Raw genomic sequence first — 23,164 nt, forward strand, 5'->3', positions numbered from 1 at the left:
TCTTAGCATTCAAGCTTGTTGCTTCCAGTTATGTTATTAAAAGCATGTAGGAGGAAGGATTGAGCAGTTAAAATGGCATTGACTAAAAGTGGAACCACTTATTTAAAATGTCAGCATGTAAGGAAAACTATAAAACGGATATAACATTCGGCATTTTCAATGTACTATAATTTTGACTGTTCAATGGAAATTATAGCAGTCAGTCAGATCTAGAACTCAGAGTCTGTGGTTGAACAAGCTTGTGATAGAAAACCTACTTATGTGTGCACAGAGGTGCTGCTGGCTTAGCTGAGCTGTGCTGCTCAGTGCTTTTCATATGCCAGAACATTTGAGGTTCACAAACTACATGCACTTGTGCCAGCATCCTCTGATCCAGGAAGCACAGTAGGCATTCTCTGGCCACGCTAATGCTCAGGGACAGCACTGAGTTTGATAAATAGCGTAGCAGTTGCATCCCTTTTGGTTGAAAAATTTCATGACAGTGGTATAGCCTGGACCAGCAACTAGAATGCTAGCACAGGAAGCAACGTTCTCCTTCAGTTTCTCCATCCTGAGTGGGCTCAAGCACAGTGTTAATTGCCAAAGTAGGGTCATATCAAAAGGATAACACACAAGACAAGGATGAAATTGTCTTCTGTCCCTGCTGGTGAAACTAGGCCTAGGGACAGAAAAGAACGCTAGGCTTTCTGGAGAGAACCGAGAAAAAGAGATAAAAGCTAATGTGATAATGAAGAGACTCCTATAAAGGGACCAAATGTAGAGCTGTATCAGGCTGATTAAGACAAAAAAAAAAAAATCTTTGTTTTCTTGACTATTGTTTCAACCACTGTGTTGTTAAAAAAGGGCAGGGAACAGTACCTTATTGCCTGTGTCTAAACAAAGAGCAATAAAGTAGCCATCCATGCTAACAGGCATGATTTTTGTACCTAAATCTGTAAGTGTCTTTTGGGATTATGAGTCATATTTTCAAAATGATGCCTAAGTCAGAGTTGCAAGTAGGTGCAGATGTCTGCAAGAGAGAGGAAGATGGTTTCAGAGACATTCTGTTCAGGGTGTTTTGTATTTCTTGGTGTAGATGTCCCACACTCAGCGTGCTGGCTATTGCAACTCCCATGCTGATATATCTTAACTTTTCCTATTGAGGAATTTATTCACTAAGGAACTTAGTTATCTAAACTTAAATTATTTAAAATGAAGTCTGATGTAATTTAGTGTTGCCACAACTGCTCCCATTATATATCTGGGCCCCAAATGCTATAAGGACCATTTCCAAAAGTGCAGATCACTTACTGATTTTCAATGAGACGTAAGTGTTAAGCGTTAAATGCCTCAAACTACTCTAAAAATTAAAAGATAGTCTTTACAGTGACATACACGTTCTAAAAAGTTGCCTATCATCTTCTAAAACTACAATATCTATTCTTCTTGCCATCTTCCTGTTACACCCTTGTACTTCTAGCCATTTCCTGGGTTTTACTCTTCGGTCCTCGGTATATCATTATGGACCTTTATTTCAGCTGCTTGCCCTTGTTACCGTTCCTGTCTGTGCGTCTTTAAAACTGAGCAGCTGAACTTTAGAGAGGGATAACTGCAGCATTTCCCTGTGAAATCTAGCCACAGGAGGTATATTGGCAGCAGATTTTCAATGGAAACCGCCATTTCCACCCACAACCCAGATGCCACATTTAAATCATGCTGTGTGGGGCTTCCACTCCCTTGGGAAGCTATTTTCATTTTCCTTCAGAGACTCTTCTGCAGTCTAATAGAACTCACTGTCATCTATAATAAGTAACATTATATACTGTAGTATTTTTTTTTTTAATCGTGATATGAGTCAGGTTGGAGCTTCACTATTCTGGACTAGAATGTGATGGAATTTAATTAGATTTTTTTTGCCTGAACTGGCATCCTTCCTTTCATCAGATATATCAAAAAGGCCAGATTAAGGGACAGCTGTTTAGGACCATATCTAGGCATCTGGCTTTTGGAGTCATGTGACTAAGCCAATAGGCAAGCTTTCATTTTAAGACCAGAGCATTTCTAATTTTCTAATCATGAGAAAACCTTGAAAAAAATGAACTGAACATAAGAGACACAGTTTTGTCCTTCAAGTCGGCCAAGAGCTTCAAACAATTTCTCTGAGATAGGTGAACTTGAATCTTAGTGGAAATGCAAACTGCGAGACCCCTGATAATACAACAAAGCAACTTCCAGGTGCTGTAGGAGAAGAATAGTTCAACAGCTTATTAGTATAAGCAAATATACCCCTTTTGGGGATGTAAGTCATAGTGGGGGGTGCAACTCCACCTTCTCTGAGAAGAGAATAACGTTCCCTGATGCCTGCCTTGTACTTGCAAGAAGGAAGGAAAGCTTATGCCACAATATTTGCTTCTCCTGGAGGATCTGCTGCGTTACTGCCACATCAAGCAGAAGTTAGGGCAGGAGCATTGTGTGGGTCTAACACTCTGGATTGCTCTAATGCAGCTCTAACAGAAACACTGGTAATAGGGACTCTATTGACTGTTTGAAAAGTAAATAAGTAGTACTAAAATAGCAGTATCCATCCAAGAGGGCTATAAAATACTAGAGCAAAGACCATATAATTTTGGTTACAACATTGTGCTTGTATGCAGTAGTAAAATGATGAGCACAACAGCTTGTATCAAAATTTTGTCCTAGACATTAACCTCAAGGAGGTATAATGACAAAGGTATTTTAGAAATCCTCTTTAGGTTAAACAGATTTTTATGTTAACTTTTGTGGTGCGGAGCCTATTAAGAAAATATCTTTAAAAAATAATGCAGAGGGTAAACTTTCAGCTTCTCCATAATAATATGTTTGCTAAATGCGTGCTAATAAAGGTTAACAATTTTACAAAGAGATCAATTTTAGCTGCAGCTCCATAATGCAATAGAGTACAGGGAATGCTGTCTTTTCTATTCTGTCTCAGAATAATCCTGTTTTCTCTGTGTTACAAAAAGGCACAATCTTTTTTCTTTCTTCAAAATAGGAAGATTTAAACATCTCAATCCTCTAAGAACCAGAATTTAGAGTATTTCACACTTGACCAACCGTGCAAGACAAAGAACAGTGTCCTGTAGCTTATGCTGGAGGTGAGAATCCAGGACATAAGCACTGAAGTGGTTGCGGCTTATATCATTTGATTTTTGTCATTTTTTTCTGTAATTTCAGATTTTTATTGATGACAGTCACATTCTTGCATTAGAAGATTGGTTGCTATTCTTTGCTATTCTTTTCTGTTGGATATATTCCATAGCCATTAGCTTTTTGGATCAAATAAGATGCTGATGGCTATAGTTACAGGAAAATTGGTTTATCATATACCTTAATTCTATACCATATACCATTCTTAGTTAAAATTAAGCTGGGAGTCAGTGTTATTGTGTATTTATGCAAAGATGACAGCAAAAGTATTTGTGATAAGAATCAGTAGCTGATAGTCTCATTATAGTAGCTCTATATTAGACAGACAATAAGATGACAGCATACTCTATTACTCAATACTTAAATACATGGTACAATGAAAGTTTAACCTGCTGTGTTGTTGCTAACTATGGTCTATCAGGTTTGTGTTTAAGGGTGTTGATTGTACTAATACATATCTTAGCCATATTGTTAAATGATTGATAGTGCAAACAACATGAATCGCCTTTGATTTCCAGCGGTTTATTTCCCTTCATTTTTGAATGCTTGAATTTAGCATACTGAATTTCTTAAAAGCAATTACTTTTAAAATATTGAAATAGAAATGTTTCATATCATGTCTGAGGTGCAAACACTGGTCAAGAAAAGATCTGTTGTGATAGATACACTCTTGTAGCATAATCTAACCCTTACAGATTGGTGAGTCATTCATTCTGAACTTTTCCCATTTTATGATATCACGTTATCATGAAAAAAAGTTTTGGAACCTGCCCTGTAAACCCTCTACCTGTAAACAGAGTTGTCATTACCACTGAGGCTGAAAACATACAATATACACAAACCCGGACATTTTGGCAGCTCTAGATACTGCTTTGATTTAGCTCAAGGTAGTCAATCTCATTTGTATTTGTATGCTCAAAAACAGAAGGTTTTCTTTTCAGATGTTTCACTTCCAGTTTAGAGTGCTGAAATTAATGGGGATTTCAGAATTCTGAGTTAGTGCAGAAGTGGTCACTGATTTTGCATGCTTCCATTTTTAGGTGTCTGGGTTACATCCAAATCAACACTGAAGTGTCTAGAATCAATAGCCACTTAGCAAAACATGATTATATGCATTTAATCTCGTGAATCAATATGAATCATTAAATCTCTGCTCTTTGGACCATCTTAGTTTCTTTGAACAGTCCTCAAGGGTCTGGCAGCAAGACATAATCTGTTGTGGCTTCTGGCTCTTGAACACACGTTGAGTTGGGTGTTTGCCAGTCTAAGATTAGAGTGAAACAACAGCATTTGTCTGACATTGGATCGTGCAGGCAGTCTTGAAATGATAGCCAAGCTATAGGGAGAATTATTTGTGTTAATTGATGTGGCAGGTATGGAAAGGAAAGAAAATAGATTTTGTTTTTTTTTCTATTAATGAAAGTAGTATGATGCTGGGTTTTAAAACCTGCTGTGTGCTATCTTTGTTGGGGATGGGCATAACATGTAAAAAACTGAAATAATCTAATGGGGTGGCTTTCTCTGACTTAAATTAGATGTGTTAATTGTAGAAATACAAGCTAATCACCGTTAACTCCCTTTAAAGTCAGTGGAAAGAGACAGATATTTCCAGATGCTTATTCAGCTCTTGCAATGTGTCTAAGAAAGCTGAGATGCATTACCTCCCAGGAGGCTCCAGTGTCCCTGCATTGATTATGAAGGGGACCAAATATGGCAAATATAGACTTAATTTTTGGAAGCCTAGAGGTAGGTGAGAGATGAACCCCATCCATGACCCCATAAGTCATAGGGCAATCAGATATTATATTAATTTATTTATATAAATACTTTTGAATAATCTACAACAACAGGGCATGTACTTTGCTAACCCATGATGCCACATAAGCTTTCAGTCTCATGATTTGTGATATGTATTTGTTACATCTTGCTCTAAATGAGCTGTCCAAGGGTGGAATTTTTCCTGTGTAGTTGTACAGCACCTAGAAATATATTGCTATGCCCCATTTTTTCTTCAATTAGCAGCTATGGGGTTCCACCATTTAAATAAGTCTGTTGTTCAAATAGGTTGATTATTGCAAATTAAAAGATTCTTTTCAGTTCTCCTGTCCTAAGAGCAGAGACTTTGCTAATGGGTGAAATGGTTTCTCCATCCAGAGGACAGGTTACCCAGTAAGCTGGTTTTTGATAGAGGTCTCAGTGAACTGGTGTCTGGGACATGCTTGACATTTAACATGTATGTAATCCCGTTAAATAAAAGATCCTCACTTGACTTAAATTACTGTGACTTTACTGACTGCATCAAACCTGGCCTACTTTATTTTATTTTAAAATGTATATTTCAGTACTTAGACTTCTTAAAAAAAACAAACAAAATCAAGTTTGGGGCTCCATCACTGAGTTCTTCCCCTCCATTTTACTTCCTCCCCATCATTCTAGTCTCCTGTTGCTATGCTTAGACCCTTTTGGCAGTGCTGTTTTTCAAAGACACAATTTTTTTTTTTAGGGCTTGAATAGTGTTGAACAGTGTTCCACATGAGTAGAACATGATAGCATGTTTGTGGCTATTCATATGCTGAAAAAGGCTCTAGAGTGTGAAAGGGCTGAACTGTTTTTTAAAGCTCTGTGAGGAAGATTAACATCTTCTACCTTTACTTTGCGATATGTAGCATGCTGTTGGGCGCTTTTGTAATTCTTCTTACTACTCCATAATACATAGAAATATTTGAAATTCCAGTAGGGAAAAGAGGATGATTGATAGAATGCTCTACATTTCACTCATTCACATCTGTAGAGCTCATACCTGTTTAGGTAAAATAATAATTTTCACTGAACTGAAATGCTATTGTATACATAACTAATTTGAAAAATCAACAAACTTTTATTTGGTACATTTAAATGAAGTAAAGATGGCATATTTTGACACTAGACACGCAAAAAGCACTTCCTGTTAAAATAATCTGATTCAGTAACACAAGCTTATAGAGAATGCTGAAATAGAGCAGAACTGCAGAGATGAGTTTTTTTGTATTTTAAATCATATTTTTTACTTTTTATTATAGTTCAGATAGAAGGGAACATAGTTATTTGGGGCCAAGCAAGCCCAGTGGGTTAGAGAGGTCTCCTGCTGAGTATGGCCACACTTTCTTTCCCATAAAGAAATTTGACTCTATAGTCTCACAGCTATGACCTGCCATGGGGCTTGTTGTTCTGTCTTGTAGTTATTTACCATATTTTAAGCAATCACTATTTTAAATGAAAAATGATCCTTTGTTGCAGGAGTTTACTCTTGCAATTGAGAAGATAAATCAATAGGCTGGAGTCGGTCCCTTTCTTTGAATTTATTGTGATTCTTCCATTCCTATCAGTTCAGGAGTCCAGCTTTGACAGGAGGGATGAGGGGTGCTGCCACTTCTGCCTCAGAATAACCAAGAGTCTACTGGCGAGGGCATTCTCTAGAAATGCTGGGAGAGTGTGTTCAAGTCATAGGGTTTGGTGGAATCCAAATATCTTATTTTCTGGTCAGCTGCTATATGGATCAGTCCGTTATGCTAAAAGTAGTCAGTACTCTGAGAGAGACTGAATAGGATGCAGTGTTATGTAAATTAATTGGATTTGCATATACTTTGCAGATTGGGTTTACTGGGACATACCTACAAAATATCCATTTTTTTGAATACCCCAAAAGTCTTCATCATAACATACGGACCTTGGAAGCTATTTAGTCCAAACCAAAAATAATATTTACTGTATTCAGTAGGACAAGCTAAGAGCCTTGGGAACTTCATGCCTGACGCCTTAGGCAGAAATCTGCTTCCAGGCAGGCTCTTCCTTAAGCTGCTTTCCTCAACTGTATTTGATTAAAATTGCACCTCAGTGATGCTTCAGATACTTAAGAGCTTCATTAAATGGTAGCCTGTTTTGCATATTTTTGATAACCTCACTAGGTTTCTATATAGTAAATGTTTAGGTGCCTATTACATACCAAATATTATGTTTCACATTAGATTAAATTCTCAAAAAAAAAAAAAAAAAAAAAAAAAGCAGGACCAGAGTTGTTCGGGACACTTTTCAGATTGCAAAAAATTGTTATAAGATTTTTCAAAGCATTAATGCAAAAAAGAAAGAACGAAAGAAAGAAAGAAAGAAACCTCCAAGAAAAGTATTATTCAACTTTAGGGCATAATATTGCCATTATCTTATTTTACTTGAGTTGGGTCTATAGCACAAGGCTTCCGAAAAAAGATTCTATTATAAAAGAGAGAAAAATGAAAAAAGAAGGCTAGTAGACATGACAGATAGGATTCACTTTATCTACATCAGGTATTTAAAGTTGACTGAAGCTTTGTTAGTCACATAGACTCCCTTTATAATTCGTGTAGGGAAATGGACACCTGTAAGAGGAATTTTTTCCTCCAGATATGTGTGTCATGTCCCACCTGTGATATGTAGGGTAGCATATCATGGTGAGCAGAACATTAATCATTAATGTAATTTAGAAAGTCCCTTCTATTTCTCTGGTCTTATGCTATATATAGTTAAAGAGGTATGCTTAATTGTTACAGCTTAGAAATAATAACCGTACTAATTATGTTGCAAATTAGTATTAAATTTGTATCAAAATATATTCAAAATCAATTTGAACTTTGGGGAAAAAAATGCATATTTTCTGAAGAGCAATCCTACTAACAGTGAGTAGCACTGTATATTTTTAATGAATAAAAATTGCATATGAGTTTCAAAACATAATAAAAACCATCCTCTAACTAAGGAATATAAATTTATATACAATTTATTTGATTTCTTTAATTATTAATGTCTGTATGTCCTCTTGGAGTTTATCACTATGAAATCCTAAAACACATTCTTTCCACAAGAATTATTTACGATGATAGCTTCTGAAAAACTGAAATGGCTGAGACATACAGAAAAGAAGCATGTAATATTCAAAAGTGTGTTTCAGGAAGCCGAAATATGTATTCTGCTGAAAGCCAAGAGAGCTGAAGTGTGAGGGGAAAATAAGACAAACGTAGTGGACCAGGGAAATACAGTGAGCCATAAGAGAAAAAATAAAAGCATACGAGACAGATAAATCAATGGGGTCATTGCTACGAGCAGGGATAAACAAGTTTAAAAAATAAGCAAATAGGGGAATGATCACAAAAGCCAAAATTGAAAATGGAAAGAAAATTGCAGAAGCTCTGAGGACAAGCAATAACAGATTTTACGAATATATGAGGAACAAGAGGTCAATGAGAAAGACTGTAGTCTCCTTATGAGACTGTGAGGGGAAGGTAGTGACAGATGAGGCAGAGACTGCTGGGAAGCTAAACACTTCCTTTCCCTCAGTGTGCTCACCATAGAGACCAAAGGGAAAATGCCAGAAACAGAGAGAAGTGTCCTGGAGGCAGAATCTGAAAAATTAATGAAACAAAGGGTGATAGCAGAATAGGTTAAGAAAGAAAAAGAAGAAAATAGGGCAGCTAAATAGCAAGCTTCAGGTCTGGTGGCCTGTTTCCCAGGCTTCTGAAAGAGCCGAATTTTTTTTTAACTCTCGCAGACCATGAGGTATATAGCTGAAGAGTAGAAGGAAGCCAGTGCAACACTCCTCTATGTTAAAGGTTTTATAAGAAGAACTCAGGTAATGCTAGCTTTGTAAACTGCGTTTGCGATCCAAGCACAGGCATGAAGAAATTCAGGGCTGCAGAGAAGATGAACAGCACATTGGCACAAAGTAGTTAGGAAGGAGTTTACAAAATCGGACTCAGAGTTAACTAACATAACAGATTTGCTTGGAAAAGTGGCATTTTCCTCAGTCTTACCGTGTTGGTCCCAACCTGGTAAAATACATGAATGTACTTATTTCCGTTAGTTACTGATGCCTCCTGAATTTTTAGTGCATGAGCAAAGACAGTGAGAATAGATAATCAACTAAATTTGAATTCAACTATTTGAATTCAGCTATCCAACTTTATTTGGATAGCTGAAGTTGCAAATAGTTCTTTAATGAGATTTACAAATGCATCAAAACAGATAAACATAATTTATAAAATGTTATGTAGAAAAGCATAAAGCTAAAGATTAAAAAAAAATTAAAAATGACCACAAATTATTATGATGACAATTCCTTTCTACCTTTGACTAATAATTTGTATTGAAAAAGTCATATACAATTATATTTAGATGGCAAATGCAAAAATTAAAACAATTACAACCAAAATAGATGTAGTTATGATACTGTCTTTGCCAGTTCCCAGATTATTGTGAATTCTAAGGGAACTGCTGATGGGCATTGCTAAATGAAAAGTTTCTGCAGGTATATAGTGTAGAGGGTGGGGGATGTAAAGAAGATGGAGCCAAACACTTCTCAGCTGTGCCTAGCAACTGAACAGGAAGCAAGAGGCACAAACTGAAATACAGGCAGTTCTGTCTGCACTTAAGAAAAAAACATTTTATTGTGAGGGTAGTTGAACACTGGAGCAGGTTGCCCTGAGAGGTTGTAGCGTCTCCATCTTTGGAGATATTCAAAACTGGATTGGATGTAGTCTTGAGTAACCTGCTCTAGGTGACCCTACTTGAGCAGGGGGATTGGACTAGACAATCTCCAGAGGTCCCTTTCAACCTCAGCTATTCTGTGATTCTTAATTGTACAAATAGGGGGAGTGGAGAGGATTGTGCCTTTATTGTGACAAATTCAAGTTTCATTTATCTCCAGCGGCCGAAAATTGTAACAACTAAGCATCTACTTCTACCCTTTATCCTTGATTATTTTAACTCAGAGCTGCCTGTAGCATCATCTTTACCTCTTATAATGTTCTAAGAAGTTACGATAAGAGGAAGAAAAGAAATCTTAGGGATTGTCGAGTCTAAGCCTACTCCCATCTTTGAAAATCAGGATTTTGAGAAAATATAATTTGATGAGAATAGCATTGAAGAATCTGTTGTGAGGGTAATATAAGTTACAAAGAGAAGGAACAGAAACCAAGACAAGGAACTAAGACATATCCCCTCAGTGGATGTTACCCTATCTGCTTAAATCACACTGAACTGGTATGCAAGTTTCTAAAATCCACCTAAGCCCCAGGCAGTGATTCAGTCCTGTTTTCCAGGACTGCAACCTCTGTTAGGCACCTAACTGAAATAGGTTCCTCTCTAATTATCCAGCCATTTCCCAGGGCACTGCACACACTTGGAAATTAGTGTTCTGAGGAAAAAATTCCCTGCCTTCTCTCAGAGCTCCATTTAGATAGACAGTTTAGATAGTTCCTGAACTCTTTCCATATCACCAGAGGAAACTCTGAAATAAATCAGATGTCGTCAGAACTACAAAAAACAATGTTTCTCTTTTGACTCAGGTTTTAGGTACTGATGGGGATTTAGGTACTGATGGGGATTGAATTCCCATTTCTGCCCTGACTGTGACTGTGTGGGATGTTCTCCATGAAGATATGTGTTCTATCTTTCTTCTTGAATCTGACCACCTGTGTCCTCACTAGATGCATAAGAACCACAGACAGGAGACAGGACTGTGACTTGGCAGATAGCAACAGGGGGGACCTAGGGACAAGGATTCCCAGCATATTAATAAGTTTTATGTTGAAGACTCTTTGGATAGAAACATAGTCCATGAAAAGACACCAGAAGCTCAGGCCTCCTCCCTTCCCAGGTTTAGTATTCTAGTAGTAGTAGTAAAGGTTTGGGCTCTTGTTCACTTGCTGTGTAGTATCAGACTGTGAGTTTCTTGCAGCCAGCTGCACAGGAGCTCAGCTCCTAGAAGGGGATGCTCTTACCATGCCACTTGCTGGCTGGAGAACTTTCCTATGGTTTGGAGGATGTGGGTTTATTCCCCCCTCTAGCCTGCACTGTTAGGCCTCATTTTGGTGTCAATTTTTGCAAACTATGTATAACGTTACGACTACCACATACCTGCTCCCATATGAGTAGGACTTGAATCTGGCTAGATGTGCGTACACAAAATTTTCTTCTTCGTTCTCAATAGCGTTAATGGATGGAGGCCGATGTCTAAATTGGGCACTTTGTGTTAGATTTTAGAGACACCTATAGTCCCTACAGAAAGAATTAGTGGTGCCGATGTTATGCAGAGAGTTCTCCCTTAGCATGTTTTCCGTGATGCATACCCATGTTCACGGACTGCGTATGATCATTAGATGCGAGTGTGATAAGCGAACTGAACCAGCCTCACTTGTGAACAAGAACTTTACAATTTAAGACAGCAGCTATGTTAAGCACTTATACAAAATGGATTGCTTGCTACCTAGTAGCAGGTAAAGTAATTGGGATGCATAGCTACTGGAATGCAATTAAATCTGGCCAAGATCAGGACCGTACAGACAACACAGTGAGCACATCTAATGCTAAGTGCTGCGATAAACCCTATTTTTCAGTGGTGTGTGAATATGAAACATTTTAAGAAGGGAAGAAAAAGATAAAGATCTTCAGTGGTTTGTAATCATGATAAGATGTAGGAAAATACAATGTAAAGAGGAGATTATAAGTTGATGTACAGGAAGAACTAGCAAGGACAGTTTAAATGTCACAAAACTAGTCAATCACAGGAAAGAAACTAAAAAGCAATGTGGCTTGAGTAGCAGTTACAACTGGACATTAAAGAAGTTCAAAGAGAAAGTTTTTAAATAAAAATATGATGCGTGTGTGCAATCACCCTCTGTAGGGGTTGTGCAGGGATGATCATGTTCAACAAAGACAGGTTATACAACATTTGAGAAATAGGTGGCTAGTCTTTTAGAAAAATAATACAGTTGCCCAAAACTCTGAAATGTTATTATAGCTATCACGGAATGTCATTATGTGTTAAAATGTTCAGAGAGCGAGTGGTACTTAGCTTTGGAAAAGTTTGACTTTCTTCACTGGCAAAGGATTTTATTTACTATTTTATTTTTTCAGTGTGAGAACACTTCTAACACTGCCATGAAAACTGTTAGTTTTGCTTGTGCAGAGGAGCTCTTTTTCCCTTTTATTCAGCCTTGTAGGACATAATTGGGAAAAATAGTGGAAAATTTAAGAGCAATTCGTTATTTTTAATAACAGCAACAGCAACAGCATTAAGAATGCAGTCCTATTTTCATTATTTAAATAGCGTAGGAACACGTCTTAATTGTACACAATCAAAACCTTAGTGCAGGTTACAAAATCATGTAGCATTGCTTTTTTTCTGATTGTTGTACTAAGAGCTAACAGGTAGTGAAAGTTTGCTACTTTTTAACTGCATTCATCTATCTTAACAAGGAGTGGAACATGCAAAAGAGAGAAAAGATTGAGAAGGAAAAACACACATTTGTATTAGTTCTGTAAATGGTATGCTGACATGTATATATGACATTTTCAGGCAAATAATAATTACTTGCAAGTTCAGAGGTTTTGTAAGCATTCTTCCCTTGGTCATTATTGCCTAAGCAGGATTTCACTTTGAAAACATACGTTTTGAGAACATCAACTAATCATGGTATAGAATTGGAATAAATGACTAAATGACACAAGTTATACAATCTGGCCTACATAAATCTGCAGGATAGTGTAATAATATGCATCTTTTATTTTTGAACAGTGTGTATGGCTGTCCTTTGGCAAAAAAAAGAAAAACACAAGATAAGCAACCCCAAGAACCAGCTCCCAAAAGAAAACCATTTGTGGTTAAAGCAGACAACTCTTCAGTAGATGAGTGCTATGAAACTGATGGAACAGAGGAGATGGATGAAAAGGAAGAGGAAGAAGAGGAAGAGGATGAAGAAGAGGAGGAATATTCTGATGACAATGAGGAGCAAGGTGATGAGGAGGAGGATGAGGAGGAGATAGATCGAGAAGAAGAAGAAGAGATTGAAGAAGAAGAAGAAGAGGATGAAGAGGAAGGTGAAGATGTAGAGGATGAAGAGGAGGAGGAGGAAGAAGAGGAGGAGGAGGAGGAGGAGGAGGAGGAGGAAGAACGTGGTAATAATCAGAGTATTAGTAAAAAGTAAACACTGTGTGTTTTCTGGGTTAATCTTCCAGTGTGGTGTGTGAGGATTTGGCTGTGTAGTTCTCATTGAAGCTAATGGAAGTCATGCGGTTAAATCTCTCTGCTCCACACTGAAAATATACCCCGCTGTGTTCTTTTAACATTTATTTTAATGTCTGTCTTCCAAATATTTTTTCATACACCAGCACTTTCAAACAAGGAGGGTGGAGGTGTGTTTTTGCTAAAAATGCTTGCAAAAAATGTGATCCTAATAATGGATTAATGGATGCAGTTACCAGGAGAGTATTCATAAAGGTACAAGCAAAGCATCAGCTGCAGCTGGATGCCTGTGCTGATCATTTGCAAGTGTATTTGCTGGATCTGCTTACATAATGTCAGTGATTGCCCACATAAATTCTGTCACAAGTTTGCAGATAATTTTTTGTGAGCAAAAATGGGCCTATTCCTTTGAAAATTTTGCCTCCAAATTTTTTTTCCATCAGGAAACTATTCAGAATGAACTGTTATAATATAGTTTGGTTCTTTGAGACTTGGATGTTGTGTACTTTAGTTGATTATATTAAAAATATAGAGAGTGAAAGGTTTACATAGATAAAGTCCTTCTAAAATTCATATTTTCTGGCTATTATACCGTGGCATCAATACCATTTAAACATATAGGTCCCTGTTAGTAACCAAATTAATGTAGTAATATTGTGATTAATCTATTCACCTTCGTCCTTTGGGGGATATTGGACTCTATATAAATAATATTTTCTAAAGTATATAATCACTGTCCTCTTACTCAAGAGTCCATATGCTGATGACAGACATCATAGTGCACTGGGGTGAAATGAAAGAGTCAGGCAAAAATTAATGGGCTATCTAAAAAATGTTTTGTTCCCATTTCCAGGGAACACGTTTTTGGTTGGGTAGATTCACCTTTCTAACCAATAAAAATATAAGAAAAGCTTTCAGCACTCCTCAGTTGGATTCCTCTTGCAACCAGGTATGAAAGTTGTATGACTCTTGTTTCAGCATTCTGTAAAGTCAGATCTTAAATCTTAGAGAAAGGCTTTGGAAGTATTCTTTCCATTCAAGCAAGGTGGTGGCCAGCTAGGTGGCTATAAGCATCTTCTCAGATATCTCAATCATCTGTAGCATTTCCTCAATTGCTTAAGTTTGCCAACAGAAGTGTTAGAACACATAGCTGATCTGAAAAGTTACACAAGAATTTGATGCAAAGGGGAAGCCATTTCCTTCTGCAGAAAGCTCCGTTGTTTCAGAACCTGGAAGGAAAGCTATCTTAGATCAGGCTAATGTGCAACTGCTATTGCTATACAGATTGGCAAGTGCAGGAAGTCTAGCAGTTTCTTTAAGAGAAAGGGTAACTGAGCTTGTTGGTGCTTAGGTGATGGTGGAACTGATGCTGTGGTTTGGGCTAACATAAAAAAGTCTGAATCTACTTAAATCAAAAATGATTTAAGGGGAAAAAAAAAGCTAAACAAAACTCAAGCTCAAGAAAATTACTTCTGGCAAGCCAAGCAGGCTTGATACTCAGTTTACTTCTACTGACATTATGAAACACAGTGCTTTACTTATTCCAGCAGTTTACATGTGCAGTTAGTGGTCCTAGTCAACCTAGAGAGGCTGACACTGATTTTTGACTGCTTTCCTTCCACATATAGTAGGCTGTGGTTAAGAACTGCAAGTTAAGAATTTTATAGAGGTACCTGTATTAGCTGCTCTGCCTATTACATGGATTTAAAATTCATATAAGTCAAGTTTTTCTTAGGATCCCATGTTATTCCAGTGATAATACTTATATTTAGGGATAAATATATATATATATATATTTTCTATGTAAAATATTATCCATTAGGAAAAAAGTTCATAAAATGGGAAGAATGATAATAGAATTTTATAAGAAAATTATTTTATGATCTTTTCAGAATCAATGTATTAATCACTATATGGACAATGCCAGTTACAGCACAGCTGTTTCACAAGGTAGAGTTACTAGCAATTAATAAGGAAATTAATATGGGGTTCTTTGTGCCAAGGAGCAGGGGTTGATAACAGTTTGTTCTTGGTGAGGTCCATAAGCTAATTAATAAAGCAGATTTTCTTAAAAGTTCATTTGCTATTGGTTTTGATAGGGATCCTGACGTTTTGTTTTCTTCTGCTCATAACAGAAGCAACTCTGGTGGAATTTGGACCGTTTATCTTCCAGTGAAATAAGTGCAACCAAAGTTAGGGGGTCTAAAAATAGGCGGTCTGAGTATGGCATTTACCTTTATCTATTGACTATATGGGAAAATAAGGTCTAGCAGGTCTGAATTTAGTTATCTGAATCACTCACTGTTCACTTCAATTTAAATATTGTACTAAACCACCATCCACCCTCTAAGGCACCTTAGCAGGTAGTCTAAATGTGTCTTACTCTTCCTTTCCTTAGAAACAAAATACAGAATTATCCTCTGGAGCCTGGGATGCCTGCACAGTTTTCTTAAAAGTTTCTGTCACTTGCACTGTAGGTTATAGCAGTTCAGAAAATTTCCATAAGTAAGTATAGTCTAGGTGGACAAAACAGTTAGAATCTTAGCGTCTGTGATAGAAGAGTTCACTCAGCAAGTATAGGACCACAAAGCCAGCAATTAAGGGATAAAGATAAAGGTAGAGTATTTTACCATTTCCTAAACAAAATTCAGTTTTCTGTTAGAAAAGGATAAATTCTAAGAAACTCCAGTACCTCACTGGCATGTCATTGCCCATACTTTCTGATAACAGAAAGTGGATTTTGAATGGGATTCTCAAAGGGTGATAGGCAATATAGGTATATAATTTGTACGGAAAATATTGACACATTTTCTGAAGTCGTTTTGGCCTTTTTGAAAATCATATCATTCCAGTCTAGTCATTGACAAGCTGAAGGACTTGGAAGATACAGAAGCATCTTAAAGCAACACTCTTACAAATCTCAAAATACCAATTAAAGAAAGGAAAGGACTTTTTAGATCTGATTCCCAGATTCTGTGCTCGTTTTTCTGTATATAATCCATTAAATTAAAATTAATGCTTAAAATTCCGTATTAGTGGCCAGCATCTCCTCTTTAAACTTCTATTAAATGTACTAAATCTCTTTAAAGAACAGGTGTCCATCTACCTTATCAAAAAGCACAGTAGTCTTGAAAAGCCCTTATGTACAGCACCCATTAAAGAAAAGATGAATCTTTCCAATTCCTCTTATATCCTAGAAAAAAAAGCAGACAGATGATCTCTATTAAGGTAACCTAACCTGTAAATTCCAGTCCAAATGAGAAGTAAATGAATGAAGGAATAAGAGAAAAGGCTGCTTTTAGAGCTTTCCTTCTCTGTGATGGTTACTGCTGAAAATCTTTGGATTGAAATCTGAAGGGCACATTTGATTAACAAGGCAAACTGAAGTACTTTCTCCTTCTCAGAGGAGTTCACTTCAGATAGCTGGGTCCCAAAGACTGTTTCACAAAGCTTTTCTATTATAGAAAGAAATCTCCGTTGGAGGAGCTACCGGAACAGATGTTCCAAGGCACCATTTAGCCTATATGACATGAAGACTTTCAAGATGGCTTGTACTCCAGGTATTTCATAATTCCCTAGGGGCAGGAGGAGTCAGGCTGATTCTAGATCTAAAGAAATTTGATACATCAATCAAATTCATTCCAGAGATGATGCTACCAAAATGATTGCAATTTACTGAAAGGTGAATCACCAAAATATATAAATCTGCTAGACAGTCTAATAAAGTCAAGGTGGCTGACAAATATAGTATACCAAATATGTGGTATTGCACTTAATTTTTAATAAAAATAGCTGCAAGACATAGATAGCAGTACATATTCAAGGGGACATAATACGGGCAGCTGCTTTTAAACATGGGTTAACACATAAAAGTAGAGAGAGGTGTTCTACCTGTTTTTACATTTATTTAAACTGAACAATTATTTTTAATAATCTAGCAAAATGTTTCTTTTTTTCTCCACTTGCATGAACTAGACTCAGACACACAGGCCCTCATAATTTGAACTCCTCCTACAAGCTTTATTAACGTTGTTAGTGCTCTCCTTTATCTTCCTGATCCCTTCTTCAGATTGCTTCTGCAACAATTATGCATGTCCCTTTAAGCAATAGGAGACAAACACCAATCTAAAGATAAAAGAATCACACGTACTGAGGAAACTGTGTTAGCAAACAGCTTTCCAAGTTTCCTTGCAACTTAAGAAACTCCACATCTTCAGAAAATAAGGAAGACATATCTTTATTAGCAAGGTAGACTGTTCAGCCTGCAGACCACTAATCATATTCATTTATTTAAACTATCAGCAGGAAAGCAGTCATCTATTTGGTGGACAGAGTAAGTGTCCAGTATTAACCAGAGCAGAGAGTTAGACTCCCATGTACCTCTTAGGCAAAATATCAAATAGAAGAAAATTATAGCTTTAAACGAAGAAGCCAGAAAACAGCATTTCACTATTTAAAACAATGTAAATGGAAAGAACTGCCTTTCCCAGGGCCAAAGAGGACTTAATAAATATATGCCAGTCTCACTACGGGAAGCAAATCTTAACCCTGTGCTAATAGACTATTGCTATATCATTTCATCTCTTTTATAAAAGAATATAGGGGCTCTTCTTTTTTTCTGCTTCTGATGAATGGGCTAGATGAGCAGACGGATTGAAAACTGTCTGAACGGCCAAGCTGAGGAGGTTGTGATCAGTGACATGAAGTCTAGTCAGAATCCATACTAGCAGTATACCCCTTGGGTCAATGTTGGGTCCAATACTGTTCTACTTATTCATAATGATCTCTGCAGAGTGTACCCTCAGCAGTTCTGCTGATGATTCAGAACTGGGAGGACAACCCAGAGGATTGTGCTGCCATTCACACCAAAAGGATCATGAGCCAGCAATATGCCCTCGTGCCAAACAAAGCCGGTGGTATGCTGGGCTGCATTAGACAGAGCGTTGCCAGCAGGTTAAGGGAGGTGATGACCTCTCTTCAACCCCTGTGAGGCCACATGCAGAGTGCTGTGTCCGGTGCTGGGCTCCCCAGTACAAGAGAGACATGGAGCTACTGCAGTGAGCCCAGCAAAGGGCCATGAAGATGAAGAAGGGACTGGAGCATCTGTCCTATGAGGAAGGGCTGAGAGAGCTGGGATTGTTTAGCCTAGAGAAGAGAAGGCTGAGAGAGGATCTGATCAATGTATAGAAGTATCTGAAGGGAGGGTGTCAAGAGGACGGGGCCACTCTTTTCCATGGTGCACAGCGATAGAACAAGAGGTAACGGGCACAAACTGAAACACAGGCAGTTCCATCTGAATCTAAGAAAAAGCTCTTTTTACTTTGAGGGTGACTGAGCCTTGGAGCAGGTTGCCCAGAGAGGTTGTGGAGACTCCATCCTTGAAGATAATCAAGAGCTGTCTGGACACAGTGCTGGGCAGGCTTCTGTGACCTTGCTTGAGAGGGATGGTTGGTCTAGATGGCCTTCAGACGTCCCTTCCAACCTCAACCGTTCTGTGACTCTGTGAAGAAAAAAAATACTGTGCTTAGGGTACTTCACCAATAAAATACGAAGTAAAAAAAATGAATAGAACTGTGGCTGGAAGACCTTTACCTTGGCCATTACATTTTTTTTCTTCTGCGTAAGACAATAAAGTTGCCTTTCTGATCTTGTTACAAAGTGCACAAGCCTGGAAGTGGTTGGGTCAGACCACTGTATAGGAAAACTTTTATTGATATCTTCTTTCTGCATTGAAGATATGAATATAGAAATTGCTACATGTCTTGATTTTTAGCAGTTAATATTATTTCATCTAGAGACATTCAGACTAAATGTTTTCACTTAAAATTTTTTGGAGAAATAATGTAATTAAAAGAATTTGAAACAGGCAATTCAGAGCTGAAAAACTCAAGGTTGTGAGGTAGGATGGGGAAAGAGCTAAACAGTAAATAGTCTTTGGATACCTCTAGTTCTTGTGGAAAAGACTTGGATCTATTTATTTTACTTATTATATGCTTGTGATTAGGTGGTTGGTTGGTTGATTGCTTTAACATGAATGTTATGTTAATTTAGGAAGCTTTCACTTGTTGCTATGTTCTGTGCTCAAGGTGTTTACTGTTTGCTGCTTACAGTATAATTTGTTAATGGCATCATTTAAATATTATTACTCTGAAGTGAGATTGGGCCTGATACTGAGCTAATTTACATTAGAATAAATCAATAATAACTTTACTTAGGTCAATGGAGTTATATTTATATGAGGTAGTGTTGCTTGTGTCACACCCAACTTTTCCTTCCCTTGAAGAACCATTTAAAAAGACTGCCTTCTATGTAGATGTTTAACGCTGAAGTTCAGTAAACTTTTCAGGCTCTGCCTATGAACTTATGCAGAACTTTGCAGTTAGTAGTCCTGTTCACTCTTACTTCCATGTTTTAAGTTAGGAATGTACTTAACCATCCTTCTGATTTGGGGGTTTACATACTTAGCTCTTTCCCTACAAATAGGCGGCCTTAAATGATAACATGAAATATCTGATCCTTCAAGAGCAAATGATTCAGTTGCAGCTTTATGCAGTGTAAAGCAGTTATTCACCTGTGATGAGAAAGATTATAGATCTTTGCTGTTCACAACTTCAGTTGACGTCAGCAGAAGTTCTGCAGAGGGCGTTGGGACGCCTAGGGTACTCACAGCCTGAACCTAAAGGCCTTAGGGAAAGCAATGCGCAACACATTCAGCACCACACTTGATTTTAATGCTGTTTTATTCTGAATCTATTTTTTGTGAGCATGAGGTTGCTTTTGTTTTTAACTCACTGACTCTTCCCATCAATGTTAGCTGAATATGAGTTGTTGAGCCCATTGAAATGTCAAATTGTTTTGGGGCTTACGTGTGCCCAGACCTTTATGTAATCTTTCCAGAGAAGTAGGTCTGGAAAACAACCATATAGCACATCAGTGCTGCTTAGGATACTCACAGATTGCAATCCATAAGAGGATGATTCATAGAGGCTGTGTATTTCTATATTTCCAATGCATCCTTCTGTCTGAAAAAAAATGCAGAGTGGATCCTTGATTTTACCTCTTTCATCTGTTGTCTAGCAGGATGATATAGTGAAATTACTTCTTTCTGGAGTAAGGTGAATGGGAGAAACATTCAAAATGAAAGTGCTGTAGTGTTAGAGTTGTATTCGTATTCTCACTGAGACTCTCTGAAAACAGTTCCTTCCCAATGATCTACTATTTTTGGCACAACAGTGCCAAAAAAATGTTGCTTAGGCAATACAGTGTCTTAAAGATCCAATAGTGAATTCAATTATATATCAACCCTTTGCATTCATATTTGAAAATGTAATGACTTGATGTTTCTTAGAAAGTCTCACATCTGGGATATGGCACTTAGGGAAAAACATTCACAGGATGTGCAAAAGTGAGGTCTTCATGTTGTCTCTTTAAATTCCACGGCCTTTCAGAAGTGGCACTTCCAAGATTGCATTGTCCAGACTGCATAGCAGCTTACACAGACTACACTTTTTATGAATCATTCTTGATACTATAGATTTAGTGATTCTTAAAAATATTTGAAACAGTTTTGCTTGGTCAGTGTTATAGGTTCCTATTTTTCTTCTTGTGTTTAGAGTGCAGCTCTAAGGACAAATTTTGATCACCCTGTTTTTCACAGTTCCCACTGGACTAAAATATTTGTCCTAAAGAGTGCTGAATGAACACAAATGGCTACATTTCACCCTGAAAAGTAGAGAACCCTATTTGGTTGCTGTAGGAGCTAATTTTCCACTATACCAGTTCCTTCAGGAGACAGTAAAATGAAATGAAATTCCAGACTAGATTGATCATTTCTTCTGATCCATATCTTCTCTTATGAATCAAATTTGCAGTGCAACTGAATGCCTCAAGTTACAGAAATTTTCTTTAACTGAAAAATATAAACAAAAATACGAAAACAGCAGTCTTCTGCAATAAAAGCAGTGATGTGTAGTGAACATATTTACCTAATCTTCAATACCTTTTATTAAGCAAGCATTTCTTCCTCATGTTACGGGTTTCAGAACAATTCAATTTTGTTCTTCTGGTACCTATACCAGACATGGCATATTCCTTTTATATCACAAGATGTACTTTCCCTTGTATGAATTAATTTATTCTACAAATATTCTGTGAGAGCAGACTATGGAGCCAAAATTAGTAAGCTAGACAGCAATGAAGGCCAATTCCTTTATCAGAAGACTGAGAGAGCTAATCTTAGGAAAGAAACTACCTCAAGGAGTTTGGTTAAGGATGTGAAATAGTAATTAGGGAAGGCCATTGAAATGGCTATGGAAATTAAGCTGGTTTTGGTCACTCCTGTTCTTAAAATACTCAGAATTATTTGGCTTATAAAGACTTCATGCAGAAAGTACTGAAAATAGTCAATGGCTAACATCATTAAGCTTGTAAAGTACCCATAATGCCAGAGTTGTCAAGCTTTTTTAATGTTATTGCTAAGGAATCCATGCCAGATATTACATGTTCTATGCACTAAATATTACCGTTTAGCAGAAATTTGGCGTAGCTCTGTAGAAGAAAGTTTTGATAATTAACAGGATTGACAGTCCAGGATTGGATGTGAGTTGATTAGGTTGATTAGGAATCATCAGATCTGATGATTCTATTATCTCAAAAGCTTAATTTTGCATACTATACTAGTAACAGGAAGAGTAAGTAATAATCTGATTTTCAGGACTGTTGTTGTAAAGCCATAGAAACTCCACAGTTGTAAAACAGCTGAATTTACAATTATGAAACAAAACAAACAAAAAAGGCAAGCAGGAATTTTCTTCCTTATACTCCCTAGATAGGGATTATTGAAGGTGATAAGTGAAAGGTCTGTGTGGCATAAATGCATAAATGTTTCCAATCACATCATATAGAAGTGTTTGCAAATCTGCACAGGCCCGCATTAGGCTAGGGTTATGTCCTTACTTTTTTTCAAAGCATATGTGGTGAGATTACATGGTTGACATATACACTCTGAAGCATGCTGTGCAACTGCTTTCCTTCTGATTTCTATTTTATCTTTTATATCAAATCTATAGTTTCACCAACTGCCTCAATATTTAAAAGAAGTTCTATATAAAAAGATATGTCAGCTAAGCAGCTTTCTGGACCCCCTGCAAAGCACGGGACTGATATCTTTATAGAATAGCCCTTAGCTGTTTTGTTATCAGCTCCAATAATTAAAACTGTCGTTCCAACTTTAAATGCTGGCATCCAACTGAAAGTTGAAAATTGTTTTGTGTTCCATTGCGGTATGTTGAATAAAACTTTGCCCTCAGATAATTAAGCACAAAATATATTTAATGAAATAACATTGTGAGAATGGCTGACAGTTATTTCCAGATTGCTAGGACTAGGGCTGGACTTAAAAACAAAAAGTATATTTATGTTTTTATTATAGTTGGTTATTATCTAATGAAAGCAATCTGTGTGTGTGCTTCACTGAAAATATAGGCAAAAAGGGCAACTTTTAAGTGAACGGAAACTAGAATACTTTCTTGGGAGCCAAGAATCGTCCCACATTTGATGGAGTGGGGTAAATGCTTCAGAATAGAATGAAATGGAAATTCTGCCCCTATCTGAAACTCAGGTGCCTGAGTTGAGTGTGAGAGGTGATGCAGGAGTACAATACCACATTTTCTTCTTTTCTAGCAGAGAAGGCTAATAGCTAGCCTGGAGACTGTTTTGCATAAACAGTGTTCTCAAGCACCCTGCTGAAGCTGCATCACATCCTAGAAAAGAATTCAAAACCAGCAGTAGACTACAGGGGGTCATTCTTCTGGGAAAGCAGGACACGCTGGGTTCTTGTCTTTCCTCCAAGGACACTCTAACCATTTTATGAATTGACTCCTTAATATTAGATTACAAAATCAGTTGTGGGAGCAGGGATCAGAAATCATATTTCTTTCTCGCAGATGAGTGCCCTTGTATACAATGTAC

At 37.2% G+C, this 23,164-nt stretch overlaps 1 protein-coding gene across 20 annotated transcripts in view; it reads left to right on the forward strand.

Moving 5' to 3' along the window:
* Positions 1-23,164, forward strand: part of MYT1L (myelin transcription factor 1 like) — a 331,910-nt gene that overhangs the window by 209,505 nt on the left and 99,241 nt on the right. For 15 of the 20 annotated variants that reach the window (XM_009674012.2, XM_009674011.2, XM_009674007.2 and 12 more), the window contains exon 6: positions 12,749-13,128. In XM_009674012.2, the coding sequence (XP_009672307.1) occupies positions 12,749-13,128 (380 nt within the window). Of the gene's footprint in view, positions 1-12,748; positions 13,129-16,640; positions 16,756-23,164 lie in introns of those variants that run through there. The other 5 variants (XM_009674017.2, XM_068937259.1, XM_009674023.2 and 2 more) reach the window with 2 other exon arrangements.

The sequence above is a fragment of the Struthio camelus genome, chromosome 3 (assembly GCF_040807025.1).
Source record: "Struthio camelus isolate bStrCam1 chromosome 3, bStrCam1.hap1, whole genome shotgun sequence".
NCBI lineage: Eukaryota > Metazoa > Chordata > Aves > Struthioniformes > Struthionidae > Struthio > Struthio camelus.